The sequence below is a fragment of the Durio zibethinus genome, chromosome 26, assembly GCF_047325235.1.
Source record: "Durio zibethinus cultivar Kanyao isolate XHJ-2024 chromosome 26, ASM4732523v1, whole genome shotgun sequence".
Lineage (NCBI taxonomy): Eukaryota > Viridiplantae > Streptophyta > Magnoliopsida > Malvales > Malvaceae > Durio > Durio zibethinus.
In genome coordinates, this window is record NC_143187.1 from 8,337,774 (window position 1) to 8,362,851 (window position 25,078).

General features: G+C 31.4%; 2 protein-coding genes across 3 annotated transcripts; both read right to left on the reverse strand.

The window, feature by feature from the left end:
- Nucleotides 1-883: 883 nt before the first annotated feature.
- On the reverse strand, nt 884-12,502 carry LOC111274939 (putative LRR receptor-like serine/threonine-protein kinase At1g07650). The gene is made up of 24 exons (XM_022859985.2): nt 12,290-12,502; nt 8,872-9,058; nt 8,566-8,637; nt 8,412-8,480; nt 8,258-8,329; nt 8,094-8,165; nt 7,908-7,979; nt 7,749-7,820; nt 7,587-7,658; nt 7,372-7,443; nt 7,212-7,283; nt 6,531-6,599; nt 5,941-6,006; nt 5,016-5,081; nt 4,881-4,916; nt 4,721-4,761; nt 4,169-4,545; nt 3,898-4,093; nt 3,481-3,621; nt 3,230-3,348; nt 2,895-3,105; nt 2,439-2,676; nt 1,703-1,853; nt 884-1,456 (listed from the first exon to the last, which is right to left on the reverse strand). Exons 1-24 carry the CDS (start codon nt 12,486-12,488, stop codon nt 1,127-1,129), a joined length of 3,072 nt encoding a protein of 1,023 aa, XP_022715720.1. The 5' UTR covers nt 12,489-12,502; the 3' UTR covers nt 884-1,126.
- Nucleotides 12,503-13,213: 711 nt separating this feature from the next.
- LOC111274936 (putative leucine-rich repeat receptor-like serine/threonine-protein kinase At3g14840) lies at nt 13,214-24,982 on the reverse strand. 2 transcript variants are annotated; one of them, XM_022859974.2, is made up of 24 exons: nt 24,449-24,982; nt 21,425-21,611; nt 20,975-21,046; nt 20,820-20,888; nt 20,666-20,737; nt 20,502-20,573; nt 20,316-20,387; nt 20,157-20,228; nt 19,995-20,066; nt 19,780-19,851; nt 19,620-19,691; nt 18,949-19,017; nt 18,392-18,457; nt 17,502-17,567; nt 17,366-17,401; nt 17,206-17,246; nt 16,675-17,051; nt 16,404-16,599; nt 15,835-15,981; nt 15,586-15,704; nt 15,250-15,460; nt 14,791-15,028; nt 14,055-14,205; nt 13,214-13,753 (listed from the first exon to the last, which is right to left on the reverse strand). In XM_022859974.2, the coding sequence occupies exons 1-24, from the start codon at nt 24,585-24,587 to the stop codon at nt 13,454-13,456; spliced, it is 2,988 nt and encodes a 995-aa protein (XP_022715709.2). In that variant the 5' UTR covers nt 24,588-24,982; the 3' UTR covers nt 13,214-13,453. The 2 variants fall into 2 exon arrangements, with proteins under 2 accessions (XP_022715709.2, XP_089612049.1); XM_089755923.1 differs by lacking the exons at nt 13,214-13,753; nt 14,055-14,205 and having other exon boundaries at nt 14,787-15,028; nt 24,449-24,874.
- Between the last annotated feature and the right edge of the window lie 96 nt (nt 24,983-25,078).

The following is a 25,078-nucleotide window of genomic DNA, read 5'->3' on the forward strand; positions in this document are numbered from 1 at the left end:
TCAGAGAAATTAGCATCCGAACTTATCCACATTCCAGCCATTGGATTGATTGGATAAATTGTTAGATTTTAATATACCTGATAATTTTATACATAATATAATAACATGATATAAAAAGAATATAAAAAAATTATGAATAAATTTAATGTAATCATGTTTTATATATTAATCATATCAATACAATTAAAATATAATATTATTTATATTATGTTTGTTTCAAATAATAATAATATATTTATTATTTGTTAAATAATAATGACATATTTAAAATATGATACTATTTATAATATAAAAATTTTAAAAATTATATTAATTTATTTAAAATAAATTAATAATTATATTTATCATACCATTTTAATGTTTAAATAAATTTTTAATTTTTACAATAATAACACATTTATTATTTGTTAAATAATAATGACATTTAAAATACGATATTGTTTATAATATAAAATTTTTAAAAATTATTTTAATTTATTTAAAATAAATTAATAATTATATTTATCATATCATTTTGATGTTTAAATAAATTTTTAATTTTTAAATAATTTTTGTTTAAATATTAATTTAAATAATTTTTTTATTTAAATAGATAAATTAATCGTATCTAATCGTATTATTTGTATAACATCATGTTAATCATATCATGTCATTTTTTATTATTTGATAATTAATAATGTTTAATCATATTATTCATATATAATCGTATTAATCGTATTGTATCATATTACTGAAATATAAATTAATTTTAAATATATTAATCGTGTCGTTTCACGTATAACACATATAATAAACATATTATATTTATGTTTAAATTATTTGTATCATTCATGTATTAATATTGTGTTCGTATTAAAATTATTCGTGTAAAATATGATATGATGACATGACTTATCGAGTTTTGTTTTTTAAGATAAAAATGAAACGAGGGTCATAATTCCCAGATAGGAAAATTCCTGCTATAGCTCTGGTAGCAGCTGCCATACATTTCTTCGTTTAAACAACAATGAGAAAGCACTCACCAATCTATCTGCCCTTTTCTCACAATCACACATTTCTAATGATTTTTGAGGCCAAGTCTTTAAACTACTAAGAATCAAGATTGATTTCATGGATCTGAAACAAACTAGGAAGAGCCAAGCAATGCTGCTGAATCTGATAACTGACCACTAGTTTCACTACCCTTAGGAGATTGCATTCGGTTGAGTTGGTCTGTTAGTGCTCCGAATCTCAACTCATCACCAAAGATACTAGGATCCATGATTAATTCAGGAACAAGGGTTCGACCTCCAAGCATGTTTACCACCTCAGACATGATAGGTCTAAGTGCTGGTGATGAATTTGTGCACAATAAAGCTACTCTAATCATTCTAATTGCCTCTTCCGTGTTGAACTCGGTCCCCAACCTTGGATCCACCAACTCCATTAAATTTCCCTTTTGTTGTAAAACAAGAGCCTGAAATAGATGCAGGAGGTAATGGAAGTTACCAAAGAAAAAAAAATGCAATCAGTACACGAGAGCTAAGGCATTAATGCATTTGTACAAGTTTAATGCACGGATCATTTAACAGCAAAAAGGAAAACCAAAACATAGTATCACTTAGGAGAACTCATGGAGATTTCTATGATGATATCTCAACCTCAAGAACAGAATCCAAGGTATAAAATAATATTACAACTTAAAACTTGAATTATATCTTACCCAATCTTGAAGGCATACATAATCCTCCTCTGGTCTATATTTTGTATTGTTCTTTCCAGCAACAATTTCTAATGCAACAATCCCAAAACTATAAACATCTGCCTTGTAGGTCAGATAGCCCCATAATGCATATTCCGGGGCCATGTATCCTCTGCAAAATAGGAGTTATAAGCACAGCATTCTCAAGCGGATCAACTTTGTTCACCTTTGCATTAATAAATTTATGATTTACGACTTCCATGCTCTTGGGAAAAAGAAGAGCATAGAGAAATTTGTTTTGTTAAATATTGTGAATATCTCAAATCACCTAACCTATATCCCATTTCCACCAAAGATAGGAGGCTTTTATCACATTTTTACTGCTTTAAATACTAATGCTTCTCTCAATCGCAGAGACTTCAGTTTCAAGAATCTATGTATTGTTTTTATCGTAGCAACTTGATAAATTAAAACATTTCTCAAAGCTTGTAATTGAGTTGGAAAAAGGAAACAGAATTGTAGTTTCGTTAGATTCAACTGAAATATGCCAATGTAATGATGCTGAGCTTTGTAGCATGAGCTTGTAACCAAGAGGGGCATTAAATCCTGTTGTTAACCTTGTGTGCCCCCTAACCTTGGGGAAACGGACCCTCACCCTCCGTGGATGGGTTGCTATAATCTCTTTGATCAAGAAAGAAATGCAATGATGATCACTAGGTTCTTCAAAAGAAAAACAAAGGGGACAGAGGTGGCTCACATAGTTCCAGCAACTCTGGTGCTAATATGGGTGTTTTCCTCCTCATCAAACTTGGCCAACCCAAAGTCAGAGATTTTAGCATTGAGATCCCCGTCAAGTAGCACATTGGTAGTTTTGATGTCTCTGTGAACAATTTTTAAACTCGATTCCTCATGCAGGAAAGCCAGACCTTTTGCTATGCCTAGACAAATTTTCTGCCTGGTAGGCCAGTCCAATTTCAGCTGGCTTTCTTCGGTACCTGTTGGTAGACACAGGCCAACCCATGAAATTCATTATACAGTTATCAATATATAGTATTAGATCTTTCCATTCAATAATTGTTATAATAAACATTTTTTTTCTTGAGGGGATGGTGGAAGTGATCAAAGGAGGAGAGGAACACTTGCGTTATATGGAGTCCAATCGCAGAACCATCAAAGCAAGGGGAATAAGAGACGTTTCGGACATTAAGCTTACCAAATAAAGCACGTGCAAGGCTATTATTTTCCATGTATTCATATACCAACAACAGCTGAGTTCCCTCAACACAACATCCATACAACCTAACAAGATTTGGGTGTTGTAATCTTGAAATCATGCCTAGTTCATTCAGAAATTCACGATCTCCTTGTCTTGATTTTGAAGAAAGTTTTTTAATTGCTATTACGGTTCCATCTAGTAGTACACCCTACAGCCGAGGTATAGCATAGAATTTTTGTTATATATTTCATCAAATAAAACTCACTGTTAAAAATCATAAATCAAAAAGGAAATAATAAAATGGTAAAGAGAAAACCATGGAGTGCAGGTACCTTGTAGACAGCTCCAAAACCACCTTCACCAATTTTATTTGCAGCGTCAAAGTTGTCAGTAGCAACTTTCATTTGTAGGAAGGTAAAAAAGCCAGTCTGGAGATCTAACGCCCTCAGAACTTGGAAAAGATTGGGGGAACCAATTGCATGTCACAGTTAATTAGAATGCAAAACATACACTTGCGCGAACAGATCATCCTAGAGAAATTATTTGTAAGTATAAAATTGTATAATGAAGTTTATTAAAGTACCTTGTTCCCTTGATGGCTTGCGTCGAAAATAGCCTTTCCACCATAGAATGCCTAGGATTATGAAAATCAGGCAAGGAACAGAAACAACAGCTCCCACTACAAACTTCATATTCTTATTCCCATGAACCGGAGGCTTGAAATCTACCAACAAAAGGGATAAAAAGGTATAAGCACATGAAATGGGTCTCATGTCGCCGTGTCAGTTTATAGTGAAGTTCTACTAACTTCAGCTTCCAAGATTCAATGTCATGCAAACAATAGTTAAGGGCAACCTCATTATTGCTTCATATCATTACATGTCAATCCACTTCCAGCATGAAATAAGTAGGACAATTAAGAATAGAGTTCTCAAATATAAATAAGAGATTGAGCAAGTACGTAAGAAGAATGAATGGCTATTTAGATAACAGACCTTACCGGAGTCTACTGAGATAGCTGATATCAGAGGACCATATGTCCCTCTTCTTGGGGTACCAGTTGTCCCCTTCCCAGCCCAGTGAAAGCGTATTGTTAAAGTTTTGTTCCTGACAACCGTTTTAAATGTCCTAATAACTGCTTTATCAGCCCCATTTGCCTCATTTTTAATATTGAAATCCTTCAATTCAAGTTTCTCCTGCAACAAAATTATTTAATCAAACCAGCTTCGGTAACATGCAAATTACACTTCATATGTAACATGATCCATTACCTGGACATAAACATCAAATATCCTTCTTCCAAGACTTTGATAGGATCTATTGTCTCTGATAACTATCTCTGCAAAGTGAAGTGCAACTGTATAATTTCCATTTGCTAAGCAGCGAAAATAATACGTGAGAGACAGAGGAGAGAGGCGTGCTCTTGTGTATAATTCGGAGTTGTTTGTTCTAAGAATGGAAACATTTTGTGCTATATTGTCCCTTGAAGAAACAGAGTTATCCCAGAAAAGCCCAGTGCTACTAGTTTCCCAAGTCTCTTTGAGAGGAACATATTTCGCTGGACCTCCTAAGTCGTCATCTGCTTCATAGTTGATGCCTTTGATAGTTGTTGCTCCTCCACCACAATTTATATGTATTGAATACCAATCTAAGAAGAATGAAAAAGTAATGGTGATTACATTGATCAAATTATAACAGGAAAACAAAAAGGAAGAATGACTTGATCAAAACTAATGACACATTTCATCTTGGTAAGAGTAAAACCTTACTCTAGAGGACAATTTCGAAATCTATAAATTTGCATTTTAATGCAAAGAAATTACCTTTTGAACAAGGAAAGTTCTTCAGGCAGTTATCAAGTCCTCTAGATCAGAGTAATATGACAAAGAAGCATCAGTCTTGTTACAGTGTATAGAAAGGAATAGAATAAAATAACAAAAAAAGGGGTAGCTTTTTCGCACATTCAATAAGATACAAACTTACGAGTTTTTGCCTCCTGAAAAGCTTTTAAACAAATTTCTGATAAACAACAAACCAAAAATTTCAAAACATTTACCAAGGTGGGAAAGTAATATGTACACAGCATAAGAAGCCAAATTAAGAGGAATATTTTCTTACAGATTTTCCCTACAAGAAGGCGGCTCAGAGCTTTCAGACAAATTATTGTAAGAAATATCTATCTGGCTGCAAGGAAGTATAATACATTATAACTAACTAGAGTTGAAACGTTAAGGTACGGTATAATTTGATTAAAATAACAACATTATAACTGCTATAAGCTACACAGGACATCTTTCCAGTAATTGTACCTTTGAGCAACTACAAAATGGGCAATGTGGGTTACCTTTGCATTGCTTTAAGAGATCCTTAAGATTCTCAACAACAAAAATCCTCAAGTGATTGTAAATAATCTAAGATCAAATCCAGCCTTCAACAAAAGCTAGAGGGTTACTATTGTTACATAGACAATCCATTGGACCAAAAAAGGCAATAAATTTCCTTCCTATAAAAGTTGTATTCCACGATCGACATCTACCTAAAATTCATGTCAGTCCCAGTTTTAAATTTTTAATGTTGCACTTTGCTTGTTGTGTCATATATATGACTTAAGCAACATCTATTTTTCCGTCCAGCTTCAACCTGCTTTCCATAAAATCAATTTATCATATAAGCATAGCAGATATATGCAGCAGAAATTGAAATTCAGAAAGCAACTGAGAGCAAAAGATTCCAAGCAAGAGTAGCTGCTAATTCTCTTGGCATAACACTGGAAACTTGAAACTATATCCAGCTTTTACTAAAGATGGATGATTTGAGACGATTGCCTCTCGCTGTGTACTTGAGCATTGGAGGAAGGATAAAGTAAAAGTAATTTTAAGAATATATTGCAATTATATGTTGGTTAGCATGCAAAAATCACACTAATATTCTTTCAAGAGTCAATAATGAAATGCAGAAAATAAACAGATACATTGGCCAATAAAAAAAGATATGATATGTCAAAATCGCAAAAAAGAAAAAAAAAAAAGGATAGTAGACATACTAGCGGCCATCTCTAATACTCAACAATTCTGGAATGTGCCCGGTAAGCCAGTTGCTTGTCAGGTACCTATTCAGTAAGCAACAAAATGAAACCACATTTAAGCACTTTGATTGTAACAATATTGAAAAGTTATAACTAAAACTTTAAGTTAAGTCAATACATGTTGACAAAATTTAGAACTTATATATAAGGATAACTTGGCATGAAGATTTGTTTTTTCGTTCCTGATTCTGAAGTTGTCAAAGTATCAGCAAGCTAGTTTTTTTTTTTATGTTATCCATGATTTTCCAGAAAGCGAATTGTTAAAATAAAAATATGACAATGTTCTCAATTACAATAAGAATCAATAGATTTGAAGTTTAAATAAACTTCTTATTAACTACTGATTTTTCAATAGATATACCTATGAATAAATGACTAAAAAAAAAAAAAACCTAGATTCTTTTTTTTTTGGATAAGCTAAAAATTTTTATATATCCAAGATTGTGTATTATTTCAAGAGCATATTATACACAAGTGTTCTTCTGATTGGTTCAAAAATGCTGTTGTGGGTTTCAGATGAATGCCACTCAAGAATTCACAGCACTTACATGTATTCCGTTTTTGTAAGGCTTTCAGAACCTAAAATGTTACCTTCCAATTTGTTGAAGCTGAGATCTCTGGAAGAAAGAGACAAATCAGGTATTTCAGAGCTACAAAAATAAAAATTTCCAAATGATGGTTTAACTGAAATGTGAAATCCAAGAAATATATAGCTGAGTGCATTTATGAAGAATGAATTCATGAAAAGCAGACAAGCATATCAGATGTTGAAGTTCTCTAGTTGCTGATTAAAGCAGATTCATGCATATTATTCTAACTATTCAACTTTCGAAAAAATGAATAACCTTAATATTCCATTAACCTGGTGAAGATGTTGATATAAGTATTACAGAATCAGTCAATGTGACCACGGGTTTACCTAATATGCTATGCAATTGATGCAATGGGTCCAAAAAAAAAAAAAACAAAAGAAAAGAAATTTGGCCGTCTGCCTATTATATTTCACCTTTGGATTCAGGAGATTTTGTCATTATACTTCATGCAAGGAGATAGTGCATTTTATTTTCTAACTGGAATTAGTCTAAATTTAGTGTACCTAATAACCTCCAAGCATTGAAGATTGAAGTATGACAAACTATTTAAAATACACATGCAAAGAAGGAAAAATGGTATGTCAAATATTGACATGAACAATGAAAATTGAGGTGAAATAAGAATAGAAGAATTACAAAATTTGCAGTTTTGAAAATTCCCATATATAATCCGGGATTCGTCCAGATATATTGCAGCTACGTAACATCCTGCAATACGAGCATCATTTGAGCACCATTATTGCATATGGCGATAAGTATGACCTTGAAGGATTTTGCAAGCCTAGGAATGACTTACAATCTGTACATGTTTTTCATATTTTCCAAGTTTGGAAACTTTGAACCCTCTCCAGGTAAGTCACTGATCCTTCTGAATTATATTGCACCACAAAGAATTGTTAAAAGAGAAAAGGCTCCCAGAGCAGTAATTTTACCATCTAAATTGGAACAGAACAAGATGATGTTAATAAAGATTAAGGGCTATAAAATCAAAAGGTACTAAACCAAACTCACAGTTCTGTTAAATTATGCAAGAGTGCTAAGCTTGAAGGAATTGGCCCTTCAAAACCACCAGCTTGAATCTCTCTGTCACAAAAAGAACTCAAATTGATGAAGATTTATCACCAAAACTTTCAATGAGGGACTCTAGAGTAGTGAAGACAGAAAGAGGCTTACAATTTCTCAAGTTGCTTCCAACTTTGAAAAATGTTGGGTATTTTTCCAGTGAATTTGTTACTGCTAATCCTACTGCATAAACCTCGTATAGAAGCAGGGGCACTCAACAAATCTAGCCTTATTAACAGAATAATTGTAGATAGTGCTGAAAACACTTACAGTTCTTTTAGATTGGACAGATTAGCAAGGGCCGAGGGGAACTCTCCAGTGAGATAGTTCGCATCAAGAATGCTGCATTCACCAAAGAGGAAGAATCAGCCCAACTAAACTATACTAATTTTATTTTAGAGAGAAATAGACTGATTAATCATGCATGAATATCTAATAGGGAAAAGAAAGCCTAACAGGTTTTCCAGGTTAACCAGTTTTCCCAGCTCAGGAGGAATAGTTCCAGAATATAGGTTGTTCTCAAGGGACCTGAAAACATAATAGTAATAAGAAACATTATCATGAATTTAAAGAAAAAGAAAGAGAAAATACTAAAGAAAACATAGGCAAGAGAGACATACAAATATTTTAGAGTGGTAATGTTTCCCAAATAGCCTGGAATTGGCCCTGATAAGCGGTTCATAGCAAGAGACCTGAAATGAATTCACTCCTATTAGCTGAATGAAGGCAAGCTTCTTCAAAACACGATCAACATGAAGTACACTAGTGGCTTACACAAACTCCAACTTCAGAGCAGTCCATTCACGAGGTATTGTACCCTTAAGATAGTTCAGAAAGAGTAGTCTAAAAGCAACAGAAAAAGTTAAAAAATGGATAGAAACTTATTTTCTGGTTAAAGAGCAAATCATCAATTGTAAGCTTTTCTTACAGTGTTTTAATATACGATAGCTTGACAAGCGAGCGTGGCAGAACACCATCAAGATCCTGCCCTGTAAGATAGCTGTTCCAATGAATACAATGCTTTTTAGATGCATGTCCAATTCAAAATCTCCTAATATATGTTCTGATCTTACATAGGAATGAAAATTTAGTAGCAGAAAAAAGTATGCCATGTCCCCATCAGTGATAAAAAAATGACAGCAAAATGACTGAGGTGATTAATTCGAATAAATTTGTACTACGGTTAAGGAAATTAGAATAAGCATCAATTTTCTTATGACCAGTAAGGACATACATGCCATCAATATGACATTCACCATCGGGGAAGGAGCAATTGCAGGTGACAGTACTGTTGTAAATGGCCCGTGGCACATTTGGCGGCGGAGGTGGAGTAAACCAGCTTGACTTATTGTTGCAAGGGTTTTCACTGAAATTCCAATCCTTCTTTCCGAGTTCTGCCGCAATCTCACGAAGAGCTTTTACTGCAAAGCCAAAAAAATAAAAAAAATAAAAAAAGGAAAGCCATTGGATGAAGGTGAGTTGGGTTGAAACATACTTACAAGAAAATCTTAGGATCTGAGTTATATTTAATACACTATGAGCTTATAAAATAGTATTTTATACACTGTCAGTGCACCAAATATAAATTCATAATTTTTGGGGTGAATTTTTCATATATATATACACTAGGTATATACTTAATTTTTGTATATGTACATCAAGCCAAATCAATTTTGTTAAAAACACAGTCATATTATGGTATTTAATATCTTATAAATGTCTTAATTATCTATTATCATTAATCTTATATATTTTCTGTTATTAATGCTTATATTAAGCTTTATATATATATATATATATATATTGTTATTGATACTTATAAGATAAAATTCTCCAAATATAAACAAAGCTTTGCTCGGGACTATTCTTATAAGTTGAAGTTTGATTAAATTTGAGTTAATATGTAGGTACTTGTTACAAGAACAAGTTCATTAAATATAACTTAAGATAAAAATGCCATATAGTAGTTTATATAATGTCTATAACTATATTATCATATAATAGTTGTATAAATAATCATCTAACTTGAGATTACTTATGATTGTTTATGCTGAGTGTTATACTTTAACTTTACTTATGGTTTATAATCATAAATACTTAAGTTGAATATAGTTGGATATAACATAAAGCATATAAAGATGCATGAAGCAATAAAAATAGAATTCATCACATTATGTGATCAAGAAAGTATTTCAATTAGCCTTAATTGAATTAATTATAAAAAATTTTTATCAAAGTGAAGTAAAAGTTTAGAATTGTATTAAAACTTATTTATAAGTTAGTGTCAAATAAAAAACTTAACATGGTTGAATAAGATTGAATAGAGCCTAAATCATGCTCAATGTTCAAGCTGAGATGTTTTATAATAAAAAGATATTAATTATACATTAAAATAATATACAGATAAGTTGTCAAACTACATCATCTTTCTTTAGTAATTAAGGGTCATAACAATATGACTATTATTAATCATAATCTATGAACATGAGATTGACTAATTAAAAAATTAGTGATGAAGCCAAAATATTTGATTTATCTAAGTTCAAACATAAGGATTACAATACTTGTATTATTATCAATATGCTAAAGAATTTAATAGGTCACACAAAATATAACAATGATGAAAAATTAAAATTTGGACAAATTAAGTTGAACTTAATTTGGATTGAGTTGAACCCAAAAGTAGAGCAATTAATAAGGAATCCAATGCATCCTTGTTATAGTAATAATAGGCATGCATAAGAATTAATTGGTAATTAAGTTGCTCTACACTAACCTTAAACTAGCTAAACCTTCCACTATATAAGCAACATTAGCCACCCCTTTTGGAAGAAGAATAAAACACATGCTTTCATCTCATCTATTGAGAACAAACTTAAGGCAGAACATGTACTTTCCTCTCATGTATTGAGAACAAACTTAAAATAAAAGTAAGGAGAAGGTTTTACAATACTTACTAACTAGAGTAACGATTTTGTTCCTCCCATCTCTTAAAAAAGTTCTTTTATAATTATTCGGGTGAATCATTGTTAGAGGCTGAATTTTTTAGCAGCTTTTGACTTGCTAAAACAAATTTGGTGAGTTCTTACTATTAAAACAAAAGTTCGAAAATCTGAAACTTTTGTTTCTAATAAATTTGGAATTTAAAAAAAATGCTCTAAGGCATATAATGGTGTTACTTTCTTAAGGTTTTATTTGTCTCCACTATATTATTTACTAGTAGACGTGTAAAAGAGTTGCAAGCAATAAACTTCAAAGATATAATGAAGCCAAGTGACTGACTCTGTTTTGCATTGGCGAAAATCAGTCAATCGAGCATTCATCACAAGATAATCGAATTTTTATAAAGGTTTTTTACAACAATAGTTTGTAAAAGAAATTTATACTTTATTTGAAAGAGGTTGAGTTTTGAAAATTGTTTTGGTATCCTTTTAGAAAACCAAAAGAAGTATATATATAATAAATTAAGTGTCTTTTTATTCTAGAGATATAGTTGTTTATTTTAAATAGATAGAAACTATTTATTTTTAAACAATTAAAACTATTTATTTGAACATACATATCTATTTGTTTTGTATATATTTAACTATTTTTTTTATCTGTATGTGTATTTTGGACAACTTATTAATTAAATATTTAATTAAAAATTAAACTTTAAATAAAATAAAATAAAATTTTATTTATTGCACTGGCCAAGTGTCATTAATTAAATATCAACATATATTAATTATTTAATTAATGCAAAACCAATCAAGCTTGAAAATCCAAGCCTATGATCTATTAACTACTTAAGTTCAACTATTATAGACTTTTACTTTTCTTAATTTAAAAAGGCTATCTACTTTTTTTCTTATTTCAACCGAGAAATTATTTTTCATACTTTATTTTGAAAATCTCTAACACTTATTTGGTATTAAGAAAAAATTGCACAAAAAGTAATCCACTCATAACCGAAACTAATTTTCATGTTTGTATGATCTTATTAATTGATTTTAATTTTAAAAAGTTGAAAACTTTTAAAATTTCACTGTAATTACTCGATATACTGATGCATAATTTCCTACACTCTAATGAATCAAACGTGCAATGTACTGCTTAATACTTGTGTCACGGATCGAGACTCAAGCTCCGAATCCGGGCGGCTTTGAGATCGGGCCTCCACTCATTGGAGAAAGATTACTTAATCATCAGAGAAAATGTTGGTCAATAAAATTTTATAAGACAATTTTATATTTTATATGATTTGTATTTGGATATATATAAAATGTATCATCAGTTTGATTAAATATATAGATTTTACTTGGTAAATTATTTTATTAAAAAATATTAAAATGATTAAGAAAAAATATTTCGTATTACTTTGAAGTTTATTTCAAAATAATATTATTGTGTTACGTTTTGATCTCGAAGCGTAATAGGTTTAGTGATTAAAACTATGATACAAAGTGTTAAAATCACACAATGAACTAAAAGAGTGTTAAAACTCAAAATCTTGAGTGGAAAACGTTAATATCAACTAGTAAACTGGAAACCGGTAAGCAAGAGATCGACTCTGAGTTAAACTTAAAACATCAGTTAACCAGTACCATTCTATCCAAACTAAGACAAGGCGATAATTGAAAACTCTATTTTAAGTTCATGAATATACGTACTTTCATCATGTGGAGGAGGAGGTGGCTCCACTTGAGATTCAACTTTGTTCAATCCCATGCAGATGAAAAGTAACATGTAGCCAAAGATTTTCATGGATGGAAGATGAGTGATTCTACCCACGTTTTCTTCTACATGCTCAGCTTTTCTTGTTAATCTCCTTTTTACCTGAGTTTTGAGAATAACAACTAATGATTCCATTGAAGTGTGGGACACTGATGTAACAGGTATAGCATGGCAGAGGAAAACCATAAAATTGAAAGTTCATATAATAATCATTTTATAGCAACTATCAATAGTAATGGGAGTTACTGTTTTTGATCAACTAAGAACTAGAACAAGGCTACACGTTTTCAAGTCAGAAAAATATGTTCACGCCAAAACATCTTCCGGCAGCAATGAAAGGCAAGTTATCCCTACGAAAATCAAGTAAACTCAAGTCAATGTGGGGCACAACAGGCTATCAGTCAAGCAGCCCTTTTGGATTAAAATCTTACATCTTTACAACAAAACAAAAAGAGAAAAAGTTAAACTTTTCTGAAGACATATAACCATTAATATCTATGTTAAATCAAATTCTATTAGGGTAAAACACTAAAAAAAATCTTGAGTTTTTTTTATTTTTAAATAAATTTTTATATTTTATTTTATATTTTTATTATATTCATATAAGTTTTTTATTTATATTTAAATAAATTTTTATTACAAAAAATTAATTTATGTTTAAAGATTATCTAAGTACAAATCAAAGACTAAAAATTTATTTAAATATAAATTAAAATTTAAGAATTTATTTAAATACAAAGTAAAGATTAAAAATTTATTTAAATATAATAAAAAAAATTTTATTTAAATAAAGTAATAAAATTTAAGTTTTTTTTTTTTTTTGGTTATTTTAGCCTTCTATTAGTTTTGAAGTCAGTCTCTTCACTAATACAGTAATCAAGATTGATTTGATGGATCTTGAACAAACGTTGAGGAAGGGCCAGGCCATGCTGTTGAATCTGATGGAAGTAATAAAATTTAAGTTTTTTTTTTTTTTTGGTTATTTTAGCCTTCTATTAGTTTTGAAGTCAGTCTCTTCACTAATACAGTAATCAAGATTGATTTGATGGATCTTGAACAAACGTTGAGGAAGAGCCAGGCCATGCTGTTGAATCTGATGGCTAAGTAAACGTAGTGGTTTCACCACCCTCCCGAGATTGCATTCGGTTGAGTTGGTCTTTTAGTGCTCCGAATCTCATCTCATCACCAAAGATGCTAGGATCCATGATTAATTCAGGAACAGGGGTTCGACCTTCAAGCATGTTTACTACCTCAGACATGATAGGTCTAAGTGCTGGTGATGAATTTGTGCACAATAAAGCTACTCTTGTCATTCTCATTGCCTCTTCCTCATTGAACTCGGTCCCCAACCTTGGATCCACCAACTCCATTAAATTTCCCTTTTGTTGTAAAACAAGAGCCTGAAATAGATGCAGGAGATAATGGAAGTTACAAAAGTAAAAAAATAACGCAATGAGTAAACAAGAGTAAAGTTGCAATTGGAATATAATAAATTTCATGTGAAAGAATAAATTAACAGGAAAAAGACATTAATGAATCTGTAAAAGTTTACTGCACAAATCATTTGACAGCAAAAAGGAAAACCAAAACATATATCATTTAGGAGAATACATTGAGATTTCTATGATGATATCTCAACCTCAAGAACAGAATCCAAGGTATAAAATAATATTACAACTTAAAACTTGAATTACATCTTACCCAATCTTGAAGGCATACATAATCCTCCTCTGGTCGATATTTTGTATTGTTCTTTCCAGCAACAATTTCTAATGCAACAATCCCAAAACTATAAACATCTGCCTTGTAGGTCAGATAGCCCCATAATGCATATTCTGGGGCCATGTATCCTCTGCAAAATAGGAGCTATAAGCACAACATTCTCATGCGTATCAACTTTGTTCACCTTTGCATTAATAAATTTATGATTTAAGACTTCCATGCTCTTGGGAAAAATAAGCACATAGAAAATTCTGTTTTGTTAAATATTGTGAGTATCTCAAGTCACCTAACCTATCCCATTTCCACCAAAGATAGGAGGCTTTATCTCATTTTTACTGCTTTGAATACTAATGTTTCTCTCAATCACAGAAACTTCAGTTTCAAGAATCTATGTATTGTTTTTATCGAAGCAACTTGATAAATTAAACATTTCTCAAACTTGTAATTGAGTTGGAAAAAGGAAACAGAATTGTATTTTCGTTAGATTCAACGGAAATATGCCCATGCAATGATGCTGAGTTTTGTAGCATGAGCTTGTAATCAAGAGGGGCATTAAATCCTGTTGTTAACCTTGTGTGCCCCCTACCTTTGGGGAAAGGGACCCCCACCCTCCATGGATGGGCTGCTATAATCTCTTTGATCAAGAAAGAAAGGCAATGAAATGATGATCAGTAGATTCTTCAAAAGAAAAACAAAGGGGAAAGAGATAGCTCACATAGTTCCAGCAACTCTGGTGCTAATATGGGTGTTTTCCTCCTCATCAAACTTGGCCAAACCAAAGTCAGAGATTTTAGCATTGAGATCCCCATCAAGTAGCACATTGGTAGTTTTGATGTCTCTGTGAACAATTTTTAAACCCGATTCCTCATGCAGGAAAGCCAGACCTTTTGCTATGCCTAGACAAATTTTCTGCCTGGTAGGCCAGTCCAATTTCAGCTGGCTTTCTGTAGGACCTGTTGGTAAACACAGGCCAACCCATGAAATTCATTATACAGTTATCAATATATAGTATTTAGATCTTTCCTTTCTATAATTGTTATAACATACATTTTTTTTTCTCGAGGGGAGGGTGGAAGTGATCAAAGGAGGAGAGGAACACTTGCTTTATATGGAGCCCAATTGCAGAAACATCAAATCAAGGGGGAATTAAAGAGGTTTAGGACATTAAGCTTACCAAATAAAGCACGTGCAAGGCTATTATTTTCCATGTGTTCATATACCAACAACAGCTGAGTTCCCTCAACACAACATCCATATAACCTAACAAGATTTGGGTGTTGTAATCCTGCAATCATCCCTAGTTCATTCAGAAATTCACGATCTCCTTGTCTTGATTTTGAAGAAAGTTTTTTAATTGCAATTATGGTACCATCCAGTAGTACACCCTACAACAGAGGTATAGCATAGAATTTTTGTTATATATTTCATCAAATAACACTTACTGCTGAACATCATAAATCAGAAAGGAAATAAATAAAATGATAACGAGAAAACCATGGATTGCAGGTACCTTGTAGACAGCTCCAAAACCACCTTCACCAATTTTATTTGCACCATCAAAGTTGTTAGTAGCAACTTTCATTTGTCTGAACGTAAAAAAGCCAGTCTGCATATCTAACCCCCTCAGGACTTGGAAAAGATTGGGGGAACCAGTTGCATATCACAGTTAATAAGCATGAAAAACACACTCGCGCGAACAGATCATCCTAGAGAAATTATTTGGAAGTGTAAAATTGTATGTTGAAGTTTATTTAAGTACCTTGTTCCCTTGATGGCTCGCATCGAAAATAGCCTTTCCACCATAGAATGCCTAGGATTATGAAAATCAGGAAAGGAACAGAAACAACAGCTCCCACTACAAACTTCATATTCTCATTCTCACCACTAGGAACTGGAGGCTTGAAATCTACCAACAAAAGGGATAAAAAGGTATAAACACTTAATCTAAAACTTCATCGCCAGAAGTAACACTGCATATGCATATGCTATTAAAATGTTAGACTGATCAGACAATTTAAGTACTTGAGACAATATGGGATGCTTAAAGCACTTGAACTCTTTTCCTTTTGAGAAAATTAAAACACAGGAAATGGGTCTCATGTCACCGTGTCAGTTTACAGTAGAGTTCTACTAACTTAAGCTTCCAAGATTCTATGTCATGCAAACAATAGTTAAGGGCAACTTCATTATTGCTTCACGTCATTTACATGTCAATCCACTTCAAGCATTAAATAAGCAGGACAATTAAGAATAGAGTTCTCAAATATAAATAAGAGATTGAGCAAGTACATAAGAATAATGAATGGCTATTTAGATAACAGATCTTACCGGAGTCTACTGAGATAGCTGATATCAGAGGACCATATGTTCCTCTTCTTGGGGTACCAGTTGTCCCCTTCCCAGCCCAGTGAAAGCGTATTGTTAAAGTCTTGTTCCTGACAACCGTTTTAAATATCCTAATAACTGCTTTATCAACCCCCTTTGCCTCATTTTTAATATTGAAATCCTTCAATTCAAGTTTCTCCTGCAACAAACTTATTCAATCAAACCAGCTTCAGTAACATGCAAATTATACTTCATATATAACACGATCAATTACCTGGACATAAACATCAAATATCCTTCTTCCAAGACTTTGATAGGATCTATTGTCTCTGATAACTATCTCTGCAAAGTGAAGCGTAACTGTATAATTTCCATTTGCTAAGCAACGAAAATAATATGTGAGGGAAAGAGGAGAGAGGCGTGCTCTTGTGTATAATTCGGAGTTGTTTGTTCTAAGAATGGAAACATTTTGTGCTATATAGTCCCTTGAAGAAACAGAGGTATCCCAGAAAAGCCCAGTGCTACTAGTTTCCCAAGTCTCTTTGAGAGGAAAATATTTTGCTGGACCTCCTAAGTCGTCATCTGCTTCATAGTTGATGCCTTTAATAGTTGTTGCTCCTCCACCACAATTTATATGTATTGAATACCAATCTATGAAGAATGAAAAGTAATGGTGATTAAATTGATCAAATTATAAAAGGAAGAAAAAAGGAAGAATGACACATTTACTCTTGGTTAGAGTAAAACCTTACTCTAGAGGACGATTTTGAAGTCTATAAATTGCATGTTAATGCAAAGAAATTACCTTTTGAACAAGGAAAGTCCTTCAGGCAGTTATCAAGTCCTCTAGATCCGAGTAGTATGACAAAGAAGTATCGGTCTTGTTAAAGTGTATAGAAAGGAATGGAATAAAATAACAAAAAAAAGGGTAGCTTTTTTGCACATTCAATAAGATACAAACTTACGAGTTTTTGCCTCCTGAAAAGCTTTTAAACAAATTCCTGATAAACAACAAACCAAAAATTTCAAAACATTTACAGAGGTGGGAAAGTAATATGTACCCAGCATGGGAAGCCAAATTAAGAGGGAGTATTTTCTTACAGATTTTCCCGACAAGAAGCCAGCTCAGAGCTTTCAGACAAATTATTGTAAGAAAGATCTATCTGGCTGCAAAGAAGTAGAATACATTATAACTAACTAGACTTGAAATGTTAAGGTACAGTATATTTTGATTAAAATAACAACATTATAACTGCTATAAGCTAGAGAGGATATCTTGCCAGGTACCTTTAAGCAACTACAAAATGAGCAATTTGGTTTACCTTTGCATTGCTTTAAGAGGTCCTTAAGATTCTCAACAAAAAAAATCCTCAATAATCTAAGATCAAATCCAGCCTTCAATAAAAGCTAGAGGGTTACCATTGTTACATAGACTATCCATTGGACCAAAAAAGGCAACAAATTTCCTTCCTATAAAAGTTGAATTCGACCAATGACATCTACCCAAAATTCATGTTAGTCCCAGTTTTAAATTTTTAATGTTGCACAATGCTTTTTGTATCATATATATGACTTAAGCAACATCTATTTTTCTGTCCAACTTCAACATGCTTTCCATAAAATCAATTTATCATATAAGCATAGCAAATATATGCAGCAGAAATTGAACTTTAGAAAGCAAAATTGAGAGCAAAAGATTCCAAGCAAGAGTAGCTGTTAATTCTCTTGGCATAACACTGGAAACTTGAAACTAAATACAGCTTTTACTAAAGATGGATAATTTGAGAAGATTGCCTCTCACTATGTACTTGAGCATTGGAGGAAGGATAAAGTAAAAGTAATTTTAAGAATATATGGCAATCGCATGTTGGTTAGCATGCAAAAATCACACTATTATTCTTTCAAGAGTCAATAATGAAATGCGGAAAATAAACAGATACATTTAAAAAAAGATGTCAAAATTGTAAGAAAAAAAATGATAGCAGACATACTAGCGGCTATCTCTAATACTCAACCATTCTGGAATGTGCCCAGTAAGCCAGTTGCTTGTCAGGTACCTATTTGGTAAGCAACAAATGATCATGACTAAAACTTTAATTGAAGTGAATAAATGTTGACAAAATTTAGAACTTATATATAGGGATAATTTGGCATGAAGATTTGTTTTTTCGTTCCTGATTCTGAAGTTGTCAAGTATCAGCAACTTAGCTTTTTTTTTTTTATGTTATCCATGATTTTCCAGAAGGCGAATTGTTCAGATAAAATAAAAATATGACAATGTTCTGAATTACCATAAGAATCAATAGATTTAAAGTTTAAATAAATTTTTTATTAGCTACTGATTTTTCAATAAATATACCTATGAATAAAGGACCAAAAGAAAAAAAAACCATAGATTCTTTTTTTTTTTTTTTAAGCTAAAAAGTTTTATTTATCCAAGATTGTGTATTATTTCAAGAGCATATCATACACAAGTGTTCTTCTGATTGGTTCAAAAATGGTATTCTGAGTTTCAGATGAATACAACTCAAGAATTGACAGCACTTACATGTATTGCGCTTTTGTAAGGCTTTCAGAATCTAAAATGTTACCTTCCAATTTGTTGAAGGTGAGATCTCTGGAAGAAAAAGACAAATCAAGTATTTCATAGTTACACAAATAAAAATTTCCAAATGATGGCTTATTGAAATGTGAAATTCAAGAAATATAGAGATAAGTGCATTTATGAAGAATGAATTCATGAAAAGCATACTAGCATATCAGATGTTGAAGTTCTCAAGGTGCTGATTAAAGCAGATTCATGCATATTATTCTAACTATTCAACTTTCAAAAAGACAAATGAATAATCTAAATATTTCATTAACCTGGGGAAGATGTTGCTAGAAATATTACAGAATCAGTCAATGCGAGCACGGGTTTACCTACTGTGATATGGCAATTGATGCAATGCGTCAAAGAAAAAAAAAAAAAATTGGCCGTCTGCCTATTATTTCAACTTTGGATTCAGGGGATTTTGTCACTATACTTCATGCAAGGAGATAGTGCATTTTATTTTTCTTACTGGAGTTAGTCTAAATTTAGTGTACCTAATAATCTCCAAGCATTGAAGATTGAAGTATGACAAACTTACTAAATACACATGCAAAGAAGGGAAAATGGCATATCAAATATTGACATAAATAATGAAAATTAAGGTGAAATAAGAATAGAAGAATTACAAAATTTGCAGTTTTGAAAATTCCCATATAAAATCCGGGATTCGTCCAGATATATTGCAGCTACGTAACATCCTGCAATATGAGCATCATTTGAGCACCATTATTGCATATGGGGATTAGTATGACCTTGAAGGATTTTGCAAGCCTAGGAATGACTTACAATCTGTACATGTTTTTCATATTTTCCAAGTTTGGAAACTTTGAACCCTCTCCAGGTAAGTCACTGATCCTTCTGAATTATATTGCACCACAAAGAATTGTTAAAAGAGAAAAGGCTCCCAGAGCAGTAATTTTACCATCTAAATTGGAACAGAACAAGATGATGTTATTAAAGGTTAAGGGCTACAAAATCAAAAGGTACTAAAGCAAACTCACAGTTCTGTTAAATTATGCAAGAGTGCTAAGCTTGAAGGAATTGGCCCTTCAAAACCACCAGCTTGAATCTCTCTGTCACAAAAAGAACTCAAATTGATGAAGATTTATCACCAAAACTTTCAATGAGGGACTCTAGAGTAGTGAAGACAGAAAGAGGCTTACAATTTCTCAAGTTGCTTCCAACTTTGAAAAATGTTGGGTATTTTTCCAGTGAATTTGTTACTGCTAATCCTACTGCATAAACCTCGTATAGAAGCAGGGGTACTCAACAAATCTAGCCTTATTAACAGTATAATTGTAGATAGTGCTGAAAACACTTACAGTTCTTTTAGATTGGACAGATTAGCAAGGGCTGAGGGGAACTCTCCTGTGAGATAGTTAGCATTAAGGGTACTGCATTCAGCAAAGAGGAAGAATCAGGCCGGGTAAACTATACTAATTTTATTTTAGAAAGAAATAGACTGATCAATCATGCAAGAATATCTAATAGGGAAAAGAAAGGCTAACAGGTTTTCCAGGTTAACCAATTTCCCCAGCTCAGGAGGAATAGTTCCAGAAAATAGGTTGTTCTCAAGGGACCTGAAAACATAATAGTAATAAGAAACATTATCATGAATTTAAGGAAAATGAAAGAGATAATACTAAAGAAAACATAGGCAAGGGAGACATACAAATATTTTAGAGTGGTAATGTTTCCCAAATAGCCTGGAATTGGCCCCGATAAGCGGTTCATAGCAAGATACCTGAAATGAACTCACTCCTATCAGCTGAATGAAGGCAAGCTTCTTCTAAACAGGATCAACATGAAGTACACTAGTAGCTTACACAAACTCCAACTTCAGAGCAGTCCATGCACGAGGTATTGTACCCTTAAGATAGTTCAGATAGAGTTGTCTAAAAGCAACAGAAAAGAGTTATAAAATGAATGGAAACCTATTTTCTGGTTAAAGAGCAAATTATCAATTGTAAACTTTTCTTACAGTGTTTTAATATATGATAGCTTGACAAGTGAGCGTGGCAGAACACCATCAAGATCCTGCCCTGTAAGATAGCTGTTCCAATGAATACAAAGCTTTTTAGATGCATGTCCAATTCAAAATTTCCAAATATATGTTCTGATTTTACATAGGAATGAAAATTTAGTAGCAGAAAAAAGTATGCAATGACCCCTTCAGTGATTAAAAAAATGACAGCAAAATGACTGAGGTGATTAATTCGAATAAATTTGTACTTAGAAGCCATAGCCACATAAACCATTCATCTTGAAGTAGGCACAACTTTACTGTATTTGCCTAGATAATGATTATGTATTGCTATAATCAAGTTGGGCAATGCAAGCAAATCAGTGGTGTAAACTAAAAATAAAAAGAGGACTATGTTTAAGGAAATTAGAATAAGCATCAATTTTCTTACGACCAGTAAGGACATACATGCCATCAATATGACATTCACCATTGGGGAAGGAGCAATTGCAGGTGACAGTACTGTTGTAAATGGCCCGTGGCACATTTGGCGGCGGAGGTGGAGTAAACCAGCTGGACTTATTGTTGCAAGGGTTTTCACTGAAATTCCAATCCTTCTTTCCGAGTTCTGCTGCAATCTCACGAAGAGCTTTTACTGCAAAGCCAAAAAAATTAAAGAAAAAAAAGGAAAGCCATTGGATGAAGGTGAGTTGAGTTGAAACATACTTACAAGAAAATCTTAGGATCTGAGTTATATTTAATACACTACGAGCTTATAAAATAGTGTTTTATACACTGTCAGTACATCAAATATAAATTCATAATTTTTTGAGTGAATTTTTCATACATATATACACTAGGTATATACTTAATTTTTGTACATGTACATCAAGCCAAATCAATTTTGTTAAAAACATTGTCATATTATGGTATTTAATATCTTATAAATGTCTTAGTTATCTTTTATCATTAATCTTATATATTTTCTGTTATTAATGCTTATATTAAGCTTTTATATATATATTTTGTTATTGATACTTATAAGATAAAATTCTCCAAATATAAACAAAGCTTTGCTCGGGACTATTCTTATAAGTTGAAGTTTGATTAAATTTGAGTTAATATGTAGATACTTGTTACAAGAATAAGTTCACTAAATATAACTTAAGATGAGAATGTCATATAATAGTTTATATAATGTCTATAACTATATTCTCATATAATAGTTGTATAAATAATCCTCTAATTTGAGATTACTTATGATTGTTTATGCTGAGTGTTATACTTTAACTTTACTTATGGTTTATAATCATAAATACTTAAGTTGAATATAGTTGGATATAACATAAAACATATAAAGATGCATGAAGCAATAAAAATAGAATTCATCACATTATGTGATCAAGAAAGTATTTCAATTAGCCTTGATTGAATTAATTATAAAAATTTTTTATCAAAGTGAAGTAAAAGTTTAGAATTTTATTAAAACTTATTTATAAGTTAGTGTCAAATAAAAAAATTAACATGGTTGAATAAAATTGAGTAAAGCCTAAATCATACTCAATGTTCAAATTAAGATGTTTTATAATAAAATACATTAATTATATATTAAAATAATACACAGATAAGTTGTCAAATCACATCAACTTTCTTTAGTAATTAAGGGTCATGACAATATGATTATTATTAATCATAATCTATGAACATGAGATTGACTAATTAGAAAATTAGTGATTAAGCCAAAATGTTTGATTTTTCTAAGTTCAAACATAAGGATTACAATATTTTTATTTATTATCAATATGCTAAAGAATTTAATTGGTCACAAAAAATATAACAATGATGAAAAATTAAAATTTGGACAAATTAAGTTGAACTTAATTTGGATTGAGTTAAATCCAAAAGTAGAAGAATTAATAAGGAATCCAATGCATCATTGTTATAGTAATAGGCATGCATAAGAATTAACTGGTAATTAAGTTGCTCTATACTAACCTTAAACTAGCTAAACCTTCCACTATATAAGCAACATTAGCCACCCCTTTTGGAAGAAGAATAAAACACATGCTTTCATCTCATCTATTGAGAACAAACTTAAGGCAGAACATGTACTTTCCTCTCATGTATTGAGAACAAACTTTAAAACAAAAGTAAGGAGAAGGTTTTACAATACTTACTAACTGGAGTAACGATTTCCTTCCTCCCATCTCTTAAAAAAGTTATTTTATAGTTATTCGGGTGAATCATTGTTAGAGGCTGAATTTTTGAACAGCTTTTGACTTGCTAAAACAAATTTGGTGAGTTCTTACTATTAGAACAAAAGTTTGAAAATCTGAAATTTTTGTTTCTAATAAATTTGAAATTTAAAAAAAATGCTCTAAGTCATATAACGGTGTTACTTTCTTAAGGTTTTATTTGTCTCCACTATCTTATTTACTAGTAGACATGCAAAAGAGTTGCAAGCGATAAACTTCAAAGATATAATCAAACCAAGTGACTGACTCTGTTTTGCATTGACGAAAATCAGTCAATCGAGCATTCATTACAAGATAATCGAATTTTTATAAAGGTTTTCTGCAACAATATTTTATAAAAGAAATTTATACTTTATTTGAAAGAGGTTGAGTTTTGAAAATTGTTTTGGTATCCTTTTAGAAAACCAAAAGAAGTATATATATAATAAATTAAGTGTCTTTTTATTCTACAGATATAGTTGTTTATTTTAAATAGATAGAAACTATTTATTTTTAAATAATTAAAACTATTTATTAGAACATACATATCTGTTTGTTTTGTATATATTTAATTTTTTTTTCTTATCTGTATGTGTATTTTGGACAACTTATTAATTAGACATTTAATTAAAAATTAAATTTTAAATAAAATAAAATAATATTTTATTTATTGCACTGGTCAAGTGCCATTAATTAAATATCAATATATATTAATTATTTAATTAATGCAAAACCAATCAAGCTTGAAAATTCAAGCCTATGATCTATTAGCTACTTAAAGTTCAATTATTATAGACTTCTACTTCTCTTAATTTAAAAGACTATCTACTTTTTTTCTTATTTCAACGAGAAATTATTTTTTATATTTTATTTTAAAAATCTCTAACACTTATTTGATATTAAGAAAAAATTGCACAATCTACTCATAATCGAAACTAATTTTCATGTTTGTATGATCTTATTAATTGATTTTAATTTTAAAATGTTGAAAACTTTTAAAATTTCACTGTAATTACTCGGTATACTGATGCATAATTTCCTACACTCTAATGAATCAAACGTGCAATGTACTGCTTAATGCTTGAACCATGATATACGGTAAAGTTAAGAACCAAATTGGGAAGAGTGTAAAATCGAAAACATAAATTAGAAATTTTCAATATCAGCTAGTAAAGAAACAGCGGTTATCTTATTTCTTTCAAGCAATGATATCACAAACTGACGCAAGAAAGAGATAGTAAAGCTGTATTAATTTTACCTTCATAATTTGGAGGAAAGGGTGGCTGCACTTGAGCTTCAACTTTGTTTGATTCCATGCAAATGAGCATCAACACTGTAAGAATCATGTAGCCAAAAAGCAATTCCATGGTTGAAAGACAATTAGAAAATCTTCCCATGGTTTTCTTACGGATGCTCAGTTTGCTTGCTATCTCTATTGTCTGTTAAGAACAGAAATTTAGTTCTGTAAGGATGGAGGATAACGAGGAAAGTAAAGGTTGTTGGTGGCAACTGGCAAAGTTAGCTTTTGATGGTGGTTGCTGAATCTTCAACACTTGTAATACGTTCAAGTACTAAATCTGCTGTACTCACCAACTCTTTTTTGGTTTATGGGAGAGTATGAGGGAAAAAAATATACAATAACAATCCTTTCCAAAGGAAAGCAAAGGTATAGTATTGTTTTTTCAGTAAAAAAAAAAGTACCAGCACTCGAACTCGCTAAGGTTAAAAAAAAATTGTCACATGGTACGGTTGAAAATTCGTCCCTTAGTCTAAAGGAGGTGGAAAAGAATACAATAAAAAAGAAAAAAGATGTGATTTAAAATATTATACAAGCTGGTCACCGACACCACGAGTCAAGTACTGAAATAATGTAATACTCCATGTAAGT